At 37.8% G+C, this 13,852-nt stretch overlaps 1 protein-coding gene across 3 annotated transcripts in view; it reads right to left on the reverse strand.

Annotated features, from left to right (window-relative positions):
* Window positions 1–13,852, reverse strand: part of LOC141084631 (cadherin-10-like) — an 879,938-nt gene that overhangs the window by 229,457 nt on the left and 636,629 nt on the right. For all 3 annotated transcript variants that reach the window (XM_073569456.1, XM_073569455.1, XM_073569457.1), the window contains one exon: window positions 10,359–10,526. In XM_073569456.1, the coding sequence (XP_073425557.1) occupies window positions 10,359–10,526 (168 nt within the window). The remainder of the gene's footprint in view (window positions 1–10,358; window positions 10,527–13,852) is intronic.

Below are 13,852 nucleotides of genomic sequence, written 5' to 3' on the forward strand. Positions count from 1 at the left end.
GCTATGACAGCAGACCAAATTAGAGAGGATATATGAAGTGCATGATGAAACTCTGGATGGACACAGGACCTGAATGTCCACTGACTGAGAAACAACTAGTCACCCAGCAGTCAAATGTCATAAAGAGAAAGCTATTATCACAATTTGAGATGTATCAACTGCAGTGCAGATCCACCCCACATGAAGACCTGGAAGAACAACATGTGTAATACCAGACATTGACTGCCAAGGCTCAGCAAAGAAACATTACCAGACAGTATGCTAGAAGATGCCAATAGAGCACTTGCATCAATACCTACCACCACCAAAATTCAAAATAATAAACTGATCTATGCTTTTGCCTCAGCCATCATGGAAAAGCTTGGCGTTAAAACCAGCAAGAACAACAGAAGTGCTTGACCCCCTTTGGAAAAGAAGACTGGAGACAAAGAGCAAGGTGACATGTAGAGAAGTCAGCCAACTAACAGAATTACAGAAGGGTATAAAGATCAAGAAGAAGACCAAGCTGAACAAGTACAAAGGCCTAACCCCAACTGAAGACCTAGAGACTGCTAAACAAAGGCTCACTGCACTCGCTGCAAGATTTTGGAGATACACCAGAGAAGCTGAGGCCAAGAAGATAATTGCCCTGTTCTCCAAAGAACCATCCAAGGTGTGCTCCCAACTGCAGAGTAACAGCACAAAGACAGCAACTCCAATAGCAGAGACTTAACAATACTGGAGGAAAATTTGGGAGAAGGAAAAACGCACAACACCAGTGCAATGTGGCTGCAAGATCTAAGAATGAAACACAGCAACCACCTAGAGCAAGACCCAATCATCACTACTGAAGCAGACATCCAACAGAGGGTCAAGAACATGAAGAGCTGGACAGCACCTGACCCAGGCATGATCCACACCTACTGGCTAAAGAAATTAACAGCAGTACATGAATGCATGGCAAAGCAGATGAACCAACTGCTAGAAGCATGTCACCACCCAGCTTGGCTAACACAAGGAAGAACAGTGCTGATCATGAAGGATCCTCACAAAGTAACAGTTTCATCCAACTACTGCTCAATAACCTGCCTTACAACAACATGGAAACTCTTGTCAGTCATCATAACCACCAAGCTACAGAATCATATGAACCAGTACATGAATCTTGCTCAAAAAGGTATTGGGTCCGACAGCAGAGGCTCTAAGCACCAGCTTCTAGAAGACAGTGCAGTTGCTCAAGACTCAAGATTCAGACAGACTAATCTCTGCAGAGCCTGGATTGACTACAGAAAAGCCTATGACTCAATGCCACACCCATGGGTTTGTGAATGCTTGGCTCTCTGCAAAGTCATCAGGAAATGAAGAGCCTTCCTCAGAAACTCAATTGGGCTGTGTAGAACAATATTGGAAGTCTACTCAAGACAACTAGCAAAAATGACCATCAAATGCAGCATATACCAAGGTAATGCACTGTCCCCATTGCTGTTATGCATAGGCTTGAACCCTCTCAGCCAGATAATTACAGAGTCTGGCTATAGATACAAGTTCAAGAGTGGAAGCATCCTCAACCACCTCCTCTACTTGGATGACATTAAGCTGTATGTGAAAAATGAACGAGACGTCAATTCACTGATCCACCTGACAAGGATTTAAAGTGGAATGGAGAAGTGCGGTCAGTTGGCAATAAAGAGAGGCAAGGTAGTAAAGACTTATAGAGTGGAATTACCTGTAGGGCACATAGCAGATATACAGACATGCTACAAGTACCTCGGCATCCACAGGGATATGGTAACCATGATGAGGAGGCAAGGAAAGCAGCAACATCCAAATACCATCAAATGGTAAGACAGATCCTGAAAAGCCAGCTCAATGGGAAGAATAAAATCCATGCCATCAATATATATGCCCTGCCAGTTATCAGATACCCTGATGGCATAGTGTGCTGGCCAAAAGAAGAGATGGAAGTTGCATATGTGAAGATATGAAAGCTACTCACAATGAATGGAGGTCTCCACCCTAAGTCTAGCACCCATAGTTTGTATACCAATGGAAAGGAGGGTGGTCAAGGCTTGATAGGCATCCAAGTCACCATCAAGGATGAAGCAAGGAGTATCCAGGAATACATCAAAAAAATGGCATCAAAAGATGAGGTGCTGAGATAAAGCCTAAGTCAGCAATAACATCAGATCTTGAAGGAAGAAGGGGAACATGAAGCGCCATCTCAATACAAGCTGCTGCATGGGATGTACAATTGACAGATAATAGAAGTGGCTGACAAGAAATAATCCTACCAATGGCTGGAGAAAGCTGGATTCAGAGACAACACAGAGGGACTAATCATAGCAGCACAAGAGCAAGCACTAAGTACCAGATCCATAGAAGCAGGAATATACCATACAAGACAAGACCCAGACTATGCAAAGAAACCTCAGAAACAGTCCAATACACAGTGGCAGGATGTAAAATCCAAGCAGTAACAACATATATTGAATGCCACAACCAAGTAGTGGGAATTGTATACAGGAAAATCTGCACAGCATATGGGCTAAGTCCCCATAAGTCCAGGTGGGAGACCCCAGTGAAAGTGGTGGAGAATGAAAGGGCTAAAATCATGTGGGACTTCAAGATCCAGACAGATGAACAGGTGTTGGCTAACCCTAGCAAAACCCTCAAACTTCCAGGCCCTTTGGTAGAAGACCAAATAATGAGGAAGGACAAAAAGACTGCCACCATTGGGGGTAGGAAGGAAGTTTATATATGCACTTCTTATTATCTTATGGCAATTCTTTTCTAGTCCTCTGCTGGCCATTGTGCACTTGTTCCCCGGCACTGACATGTTCTCACAATTGCAGGTACAGCTTATTGGCTTTAAGAGTCAAATGTGACACCATGTCATTGCTGAATGTTGGGTATAAAGAAGCTAGGAGAGGACTATAGAAGCATTGCCAAAAAAGCACTATAGGAGTAAAGTATAGATGATCGAATGTTTCTAGATTAAATTTTGCCAAATTGTACAGATTTTAAAGAGACATATGCTATGTAGAAAAGTTATGTAATGCTGTTTGAATGTTCTCTATTATTCTATCGAGTCTTTACAAAATCAAAATCATAATAAATATTAAACGCTAAAATGAGACAAGTTTGAAAGCAGTGCATAAAATGAAGAGGGTGAAGAGGATGTGTGCTTCAGGGGAATGCAAAAAGAATAATCACTGAGGACTATAGAGGGAAGGGTGCAGGCACAGTGGGGCAAGTGAGTGGTGAGGTGATTATTGTTTTTTTTTTCAACATTGTGCTTGGCATTCTTGACCTACAAATTGGCAGCTTCAGCTAGCCCTTATTTTGCTAAATTTGTTTTCAGCAAATATCACAAAATTCGTATTCTGAAGAAGAAATCTGTTTTGTAAAATTTATGGAGAATTTAGCCCCACTCGAATAAATTCTGGAGTCAAGTTTTATTCTTTTAAATTTTGAAGTGTTTCCATAGAAGAACCTTAAAATTGCCTCTCAAATTTTCTTCAAGCATCCTCTGTATTCACTGTAAAATGTTCTGCTGCAAATCTAATATGGGAGTGTGAACAAACTGTTATTAACTTCTTTCAGAGGGAACATAGAAAATTATATTACAATAAATGCAAAAAAAGACATTGGTCATTAGGCTTTGTTTACATCACGTTTTGTTCTTTGATCATCAATGTTTATATTGGGAGCATTTTTCACACCATTTCTCCAACAGAACGCTTTACAAGCATAGATGCGAAAAGGAGATGAATCCAGCGAGCCAGGTTTGAAGTACCTAAAAAATCTTTTTCTATATTTCAAACGTAGATTAAAAATATTTATCCATAGCAGCATATTATAAATATAGGCAGAGATGGGAAAAATTACTGCTGTAAAGCACACGGCAAGACGCGTTTCGGCTAAACCTTTATCATTGCCATAATACACATTGCTATTTTTCTGGGATGTATGAAGGAAAAGATCCTTGGATAGGTGGTGCTATAGTTGATTAAGCGTTAATAGATCACACTTGTGAGCATCTACCTATAAGATTAACTATTTAAAAACAAGTGTTAACCCTAACTGAAGCTAATACGCTAGCAGTAATTTTTCCAAACATTTTACAAATATTTTACAATACATGATATAACAGAATATATATACAGAGATTTTTTTCATGTTATCCTCCACAATACTTCCATAATATGATTTTTACTCAAAAAAAACATATATTTATGAACTTCAGACAGAGCAGGTTATAATTGTTAGCATAAGAATCATAATTTTAGGATTTTTAATATATTCTAATTAAATCTTGTCTATTATTTAAGCCTATTGGCATCCTAGTTTCCAAGGTAAAAATCCAAGCAGATTCTCTGTTAAGTAGTTTACGTTTTCTATCGCACCCTCTGGTAGACCGTGTTACTAACTCTATTGCTTTAAACCTGAAGCTATCAAAATTGCCAGAATGATGTTGTGAAAAATGCCTGGAAACCGCTGATGGATTGAAGCTGGAGGGGTTAATAGCATCAGAGATATGTCTTCTGATTCTTTTCCTCAATTTTCCCGTTGTACAACCTATATACTGTTTACAACATAATGTACAGTCAATCAAATATACTACATAGGTGGAATTACAGTTGAAAAAACTGTTAATAGAATATTCTTTGTTGCTATGGAATGAGGAAAATTTGTTGATTTTATGTGCATATTGACAACAAGTACATCTCTTATTTCCACATTTAAAAAACCCCTTTAGATTCAGCCAGGTGTCACTGATTTCCAGCGAGGAATTCAAATACAGACTAGGCGATAGTTTATCCTGCAAAGTAGGTGCTTTTTTTGCTACATAAGTGATTTGGTTTTCTGCAATAATTTGTTTTAGTTTTGGATCCTGGCTTAACACTGGAATATATTTCTTTATAATAGAAACTATGTTGTTGTACTGAAGACTATATGGAGTAGAGAAAAATTTTTTTTTATTATTTGGAGATTGTGATTTTTTTGTTGTTTTTTGTTTATTAATAAATCCTTTCTATCAATGTCCTTTACTATTTTGGTTGCTCTCTGTAACATCCAATTTGGATATCCTCTATTTTTTAGTCTCGTATTAACTAATTCCTGTGCATTTTTATATGTTTTTGGGTCAGTCGAATTTCGTTTATACCTTATAAGCTCTCCTATGGGGATATTTCTTATCACATGTTGAGGATGGCAAGAATCAGCTGCCAATAATGTATTTTTGGCAGTGCTTTTGCGGTAGGGGCTAATAAAGATTTTTTTGTTGTCATCTTCATCTAGACCTGCTGTTAATGTGACATCTAGAAAATTCCAGGCATTTTTCACAACATCATTCTGGCAATTTTGATAGCTTCAGGTTTAAAGCAATAGAGTTAGTAACACGGTCTACCAGAGGGGGCGATAGAAAACGTAAACTACTTAACAGAGAATCTGCTTGGATTTTTACTTTGGAAACTAGGATGCCAATAGGCTTAAATAATAGACAAGATTTAATTAGAATATATTAAAAATCCTAAAATTATGATTCTTATGCTAACAATTATAACCTGCTCTGTCTGAAGTTCATAAATATATGTTTTTTTTGAGTAAAAATCATATTATGGAAGTATTGTGGAGGATAACATGAAAAAAATCTCTGTATATATATTCTGTTATATCATGTATTGTAAAATATTTGTAAAATGTTTGGAAAAATTACTGCTAGCGTATTAGCTTCAGTTAGGGTTAACACTTGTTTTTAAATAGTTAATCTTATAGGTGGATGCTCACAAGTGTGATCTATTAACGCTTAATCAACTATAGCACCACCTATCCAAGGATCTTTTCCTTCATATATCCCAGAAAAATAGCAATGTGTATTATGGCAATGATAAAGGTTTAGCCGAAACGCGTCTTGCCGTGCGCTTTACAGCAGTAATTTTTCCCATCTCTGCCTATATTTATAATATGCTGCTATGGATAAATATTTTTAATCTACGTTTGAAATAAAGAAAAAGATTTTTTACGTACTTCAAACTTGGCTCGCTGGATTCATCTCCTTTTCGCATCTATTGTTGGCAAGAGCTCCTGTCATTTATCCGTTGCTGAGAGCCTATACAGTATAGCAGCTTATGGTTTGAACCAACTGGGTAAGCTGGCATTTTTTCCCCTTTTTTGTTACAAGCATAGAGAGGCTCACCGAACAATAGACTTCAATTATATTTATGTCCAACACCATTTATATTATTTTCTCAGCATGCCTCCATATTGGAAAGTGTCATAGGTTATGATATCCTATGCAGTGATCTCAGCTTCTATTCAAATGAATAGGAGCCATTCTGCATTTCATGGAAGGAGCTGCTGCATATTTAATGGAGCTCTGCTGTTCAGCTCTGTTCAGCGTTTACATACGTCCAGCGAGTGATAATAACATTTGACTGAGAGGGGTGCCAAATTGGACCCCTACTGATCTGGTATTGATGACCTATTACACGGATGGGTCATTAACCTCCTTATGTATAAATGAAATTGTGGAATGTAATTTTATCATACATAATAGAAGCATTATCCTATATATGTAATGTAAATTATTAATATGAATACATATATAGAATATTTTTGTATATAATTGTTTGCAGTACCAGACACATTATTATTTCTTAGATTCTTCATTCTCACTAAATGTATTGTTTTGCCTTTCAATGTATATGTTATAGAAATGATCTAGAACAGATGAGACAAAATAATCACTGAGGAAAAACAAATCTATTTTTAAATCTTTTATAACATAAAATATATATTCGATTTTTATACCAGTTCATGCATGCCTCTAGGAAGAAACTTAATGAGGTGATTTAAATCTAACCAGTGACATTTAGAACTGATTAGTGGAATTCTATCCGTTACATTTTCAGCAAGTTCAGAAAAAATAGAGTTTAGAATATAAAACAAAACATCATAACCCCTTTAATCAAATATGGCATTAAGGAAGCTGACATATGTATACCTCCTGGTAATTGAATGGGTACATAAACTGTGCTCTTGTGATCATCAATGTGCCTAATGGAGAAACTAAGAGTCAAGTTCCAAGTTCAAAAGCCAAAATCAAATGTCATTTACTTTATCAGTTTTATTGGTTAACCCCTTAACCCCAGGAGCTTTTTTCAGGTTTTTTTTTTTGTTTTTCACTCCCCTCCTTCCCAGAGCCATAAATTTTTTATTTTTCTGTCAATCTGACCATATGAAAGCTTATTTTTTGCGGGACGAGCTGTACTATTGAGCAACACCATTGATTTTACCATGTCATATAATAGAAAATGGGAAAAAAAAAAAGTGCAATCCCAAAAAGTGTTTGGCTTTTTTGCTAGGCTCACTAAATGCTAAAACTGACCTGCCATTTTCATTCCCCAGGTCATTACAAGTTCATAAACACCAAACATGTGTAGGTTCTTTTTTATCGAAGTGTTCAAAAAAAATTCCAAACTTTGCTAAAAGAAAAAAATGTGCCATTTTCCGAGACCAGTAATGTCTCCATTTTTCATCATCTTGGGTTGGAAGAGGGCTTATTTTTTGCGTCCCGGGCTGGCATTTTAATGATACCATTTCGGTGCAGATATGATCTTTTGATTGCCCATTATTGCATTTTAATGCAATGTCGCAGTGACCAAAAAGAGTAATTTTGGTGCTTTGATTTTTTTCTCGCCACGTCACTTAGCGATCAGGTTAATCCTTTGTTTTTATGGATAGACTGGGCGATTCTGAACAAGCTGATACCAAATATGTGTATGTTTGATTTTATTTTTATTTTATTTTGAATGGGATGAAAGGGGGGTGATTTTAACTTTTGTACTTTTTTATATTTTTAAACAAATTATTCTTTAATTTTTGGCATGCTTCAATAGTCTCCATAGGAGGCTAGAAGCTGCCACAACCCGATCAGCTCTGCTACATAGAGGCAATGGTCAGATCGCCTCTATGTAGTAGAATTCCTGACTTGCTATGATTGCCAACCACTGGGTGGTGCTCACAGCAATCTGGCACTGACAGCCATAGAGGTCTCCAGGATCACGTGGCACGGGTCACTAGTGTGCGTATTTTTGGGGTAAACTCCGGAAGCGCCATTTAAATGCTGCTGTTAGCATTTGACAGTGGCATTTAACTAGTTAATAACTGCTGATGGATCGTGATTCCACCCAAGGCTATTGCGGGCACATGTCAGCTCTTCAAAATAGCTTACATGTCCCGGGAAAGATGTGGGCTCACCGCCGGAGCCCACATCAAAAGGAGGGAGTCCGACATCGGCGTACTATTACTCCCAATATCGGAAGGTGGTTAAAAGTAACAAGTGCATCTAGATTTTCAGACAGAAAGAGGTTGCATCCTATGTCACCCAAATGCATGATCTAATAAATCAATTGCCATTTTGTTACTGAGTATTAGAACAGAGCAGTCAACCGCTGGCAGGGATAACAGCATGTTTAGTTACCTGTCTGCGCTCCCTTTACATCTGCTTCCTCTCATGAGACCTGCACACCTCTTGCACATCTCCTAGGAGTGTGCATATGGCATGCATGTGCGAGCATGCTCCCATCCTCTTAAAGGGCCAGAGCGTGCACCTCTGGCCAATAGCTGGGAAATGTCTGATTTTTAAAGCATCCTCCCCTATTGGGAGGTGCCTTATCAACTTCAGAATTCAGTCTGTTTTCTGCTACCAAGTTGTAAGGTCCCAGTACCTGTACCTTGTCTGAACCTGACCCTGCCCATGCTGCCTGTCTATTATGAATCTGACCATGGCCATCCTGCCTGCACTTGATCCTGCTTGTCCTGTCTGAACTGGTTCATGACCTCCCTGCTGAATCCTGTTCCTGAGCCTGTCCTGCCTATCCCTCACCAGTACAGTTTGAAGCTGCACCTGTTATCCCGTACCTGAGGCTATTCCATGTTCCTGAACTCATTCTATCCATTCCTGATCTAACATCTGTTCTGTCTACCAGTCACACGTCCCCCTATGATCAAGTTCCTTGTTGTTCCTGCTTCCCTGCCCCTTTGGGGTTCAGCTGCAATGGCTCTACAGTTTGTCCTTTAGTGGCAGCTGGCATCTACTTGGGCTCACATTTAATCACACCATCATGGGCTCTAGTGAGGAACCAATTGTTTGCTTAGTTACTCTCCTCCAGGCTCTCCCCGCACCATGGCACAGTGGTTTCACAACCCCAAGCGTAACACAGAGTATACTAAAGTATTACATGGGTAATCAGAAAATGCATTGTTAAGTATCCTAGTGGGATTAAAGGGAAAATGTCAGTAATTTCAATACTCCCAATCAGCATATATAGCATGCATCCATGGCATCTCTTGTTATATGAAAAAAATTGTGGCATACATCACTGGAAGAATGTCTGATTTGTTCAGACACTAGTTGATCTTGTAATTGTGGTCCTCAATGAAACATTACCATTTCCAATGCTTCTCATTTCATAAAGGTTATTTACCACTAAGTAGCCTGAAACATAGAATGCAAAAGCGGTAAGAAAACTCTTAAGTGTTCTCTTAAGTTTCACAGTCTGTTTCTGACAGCTAGAGACCACTCTGCTCCTGATAGTTTGCAGGAACATTTTTTCAGCATTAGCATTAGAAGTTACATAAGACTTGTGTGGCACGCACAAACTGCCATAGGTAGGTAATGGGTGAATCTTAAAGAGATAAGAAAATACCTCAGACCAGTGCTCAACTTAAAGTCTGAAAAGATTAGCAATATTTTATGTTTTTTAACTCCAATTCTGTATGTAGTTTATAATAATAACAAAGTTTTCAGGCCTCTCGTAATACAATATAATGGTGTATCAGTATCCATTTAGCACCTCTTCTTAAACTCTCACTGCACCAACTTTATGAAACAAATTATAAAAAAAAATATCTGGCATTTGACAAATAAAGAGATTTGAAAACATGCAAATTTTAATACTTAACTGCCTGAAAAAAAATGCAAAAGATTAGAAATGACAGTTAAAGGAATTGATCCCCTTCACAAAAGTTGTCACTTATTGAATTAGACACATTGTACAACTGGCATTTGCCAGAAATATTACTCCAGTTCGTGGTGCAAATTTTTGTCGAAGCTGGCCAGGACTGGCGTAAAATCTCTGAGCGTAGCAATTTTTTTTCCAACCACATGATTTGTGACCTTTATTATTAGAGTGATGCATCTATTTCATATTTGTTTGTTTTTAATCTATCTTTAGGACCTGTGGATTGGGTCATAGAGGCTAGCATCAATACTCCTTAATTTTGCGTCCAGTATTGCTGTCTTCCTAAACCCTGCACTCATCCAACAAAAGAGACAGTTAATATTATCTGCAATGTACGCAATTTTTACTTACTCTGACTAAATCTTGGTGGATTGTCGTTTACATCTGTCAGAGTAATGTTTACTGTAGTCGTTCCGGATAATCCTCCCATTTGGCCACCCATATCTTTGGCCTGGATAACAACTTGGTAATGTTCTTTGATTTCTCGATTCATGTTTGGTAAAGCAGTACGGATAATACCTTAAAGAAAGTAAAATTGATTAAAAAGATAAACAAGTTGCACATATTCACAGTTCACTATTTGCTTATGCACAAAGACTTATTCAGAATATTTGGAAAGAAACAGTGAACCAATAAGGTTAAAAGATTTCCCTCTGTAATGAAAATTACATATATGGAGTGCTTTCCATTAAGGGTGAGTTGATCAGGCAAAATTTGAATTTGCCTATTCATGAATAAATTTTCCAGAAAATGTGATTCACAGAGAAGTTAATGTCTCTGATTGTGCTCTGGTGTCTTTACAGACCTTAAAGCATAATAAACTAAGGATGGATCAAATAAAAAAGGAATGCTTATCCATCTCCTGTTCAATGACAAATGGATTGCCATTAGATAGGTGAGGAATATGGTGTTTTATTATTTTAAATTTTACAGCAATAAATGTGTAAAAGAGGGTGAGGAGTGTGTATTTCAAATAAGCGAGTTTGTGTTTTTATTTCAATTAAAGGACTATGTGTGATTTTATTACATTTGTCTATGGGGTTAGTAATGTATGTGTCTTATAAATTACTAAAAAGTGGGCATGATGACAGCTGACATTGCAAAGCTGACATCAACCCCATAAATATTGCTTCACTTGCCACTGCACCAGGGAAAGTGGAGCTTGGCAAAGCACCAGAATTGGCGCATCTAATAAATTCTCCTTTTCTGGGGCAGCTGTAGGCTACTATTTTTAGGCTGGGGAGGACCAATATCCATGACCCCTTCCCAATTTGAGAATATCAGCCCCCAATGGTGTGCTTTAGCGTGGCTGGTTGTAAAACCTGGGTGAATCCCACACTGTTTTTTTGTTATTTTTTTAAATAATTAAAAAATATGTTGTGGAGACTCTTCTATTTTTGATAACCAACCAAGAAAAAGATGACAGCTGGGGGTTGCAGCACACAGTTGTCAGCTTTACTTGACTTGGTTAGCAAAAATAGAGGGGTTCCCATGCAATTTTTTCTTTTATTTATTACACAGGTGCCTGCTGGTGAATTCTCTCATTGGTGTATGCCTGTTGTCGCTATCGATGAGACCAAGCATACTATTATGAGAATAGTAGTCTCATCAGCCAAAGCCTGTGACCTATAGTAACCTTTTTATTGCTTGTCAGACTGCTGGCTCACAAACTGTCACCTGTCACCTCTGTGCTCTGAATGACGGTAATGAACTTACTGCAAATCAGAGCTGGTGTTTCTCACATTGTCACACACTGTGTGGGAAACACCAAATGTTTGGTCCTCCTATTCATTTGAATGGGTTCCCGGTTCAGGTTCAGGATTTGGTATCGTTCTGGTACCCAAACCAAACTTTTTTTAAATGTTTGGCCGAATCTGATGGACCCTAACATCCACAGGTCCGCCCATAATTATTTAAAACATAATAGAAGACTAGAATTACAATAGAATCATAGAATCGTAGAGTTGGAAGGGACCTCCTGGGCCATCTGGTCCAACCAACTGCTCAAAGCAGGATTCGCTAAATCATCCCAGTCAGATGTCTGTCCAGCCTCTGTTTGAAAACTTCCATTGAAGGAGAACTCACCACTTCTCGTGGCAGCTTGTTCCACTCATTGATCACTCTAACTGTCAAAAAGTTTTTTCTAATATCTAATCTGTGTCTCCTCCCATTCAGTTTATCCCATTGCTTCTAGTCTTTCCTTGTGCAAATGAGAATAAAGTTGATCCTTCTACAATGTGACAGCCCTTTAGATATTTGTAGACAGCTATTAAGTCTCCTCTCTGTCTTCTCTTTTGCAAACTAAACAATCCCAAATCCTGCAACCTTTCCTCATAAGACAGGGTTTGCAGACCGGTCACCATTCTGGTTGCTCTTTTCTGAACTTGCTCCAGTTTGTTGATGTCTTTTTTAAAATGTGGTGCCCAAAACTGGACACAATATTCCAGATGAGGTCTGACCAAAGAGGAGTAGAGGGAAATAATGACTTCACGTGATCTAGACTGTATGCTTCTGTTAATACATCCTAGAATTGCATTTGCCTTTTTTGCTGCTGCATCACACTGTTGACTCATATTCAGTGTGTGATCTATTAGTATACCCAAGTCTTTTTCACATGTGCTGTTGCTTAGGCCTATTGCTCCCATTCTGTATATGCTTTTTTCATTTTTATTGCCCAGATGTAGTACTTTACATTTTTCCCTGTTAAAAACCATTGTTAGTTGCTGCCCACTTCTCCAGTTTATTTATATCTTTTTGAATCCTCTCTCTTTTCTAGTATTAGCTATCCCTCCTAGCTTTGTGTCATCAGCAAATTTAATCAGTTTACCCTCATTTCCTTCATCTAAATCATTGATAAATATGTTGAACAATATAGGGCCCAGGACAGAGTCCTGTGGTACCCCACTTGAGACATTCTTCCAACTGGATGTGCAGCCATTTACGACCACTCTTTGGGTCCGATCACTAAGCCAATAGGATGAAGGGAGTGAGGAAGATAACAAAGGAGGCCTGGAAAAGGATCTGCCATTAATAACAGGTAAGGGGCAAGCTGCATATATTATATATTTCTCATTTTTTTACGCTTTCCAATTATTTTGATCTATGGTCTGGAGAGAACTTAGAACATAATAAATGACTTTTTCTCATCAATTTAATTCTCGCAGACCAGTCTCAGTGAAGTTCAAGCTTAGTTAGATTATCTCCTCTCTAGCATACAGAGTTTGATGCATAACTTCTATTTATTTTTATTGTAAAGTTGATTTATATATATATATATATATATATACTGTGTGTATATATATATATATATATATATATATATACTGTGTATATATATATACAGTCAGTCTAGCTGAAGTGCAGAGTAAGGTAATAAAACAGTATGTGACCAAAAATCACACCAAAACCTTCATAAGTTATAACCTTGTTGGACTGTGAAAATACTTCAGTTATTTGCTCTAACATTATTGAGGTAGGATCAAATTGTGTTGAATTGAATTTGGTCACATTTCTCTACAATGTGATTTTAAACCTTTGCAGTTGTAGCATTTTCACTATTTTATTCCTCTGTGGTATGGGCATGCAGCTCAATTTCTTTTTCAGGTACAGCAGCCATGCTTAAAGGATTTAAATATTTCCAGTTGCTATTATATAAGTGTGCATTTGAGCAAGTTACTTTTCATAAAGTTTAACCTAAGAATTATGATTATGATTATGCATACTGCTTTCCAAGGAAACTACTATACAGAAATGAGTGATTTTTGTACATTGGGTTATGTTGTTTGTTTATATCATAGAGCAGATATCACAGTTTATTATGCAGATTGCACAGCTAATGGCAAACT

Source organism: Dendrobates tinctorius, unplaced genomic scaffold (assembly GCF_039654945.1).
Source record: "Dendrobates tinctorius isolate UK_male_01 unplaced genomic scaffold, ASM3965494v1 ptg000025l, whole genome shotgun sequence".
NCBI classification, from domain to species: Eukaryota; Metazoa; Chordata; class Amphibia; order Anura; family Dendrobatidae; genus Dendrobates; species Dendrobates tinctorius.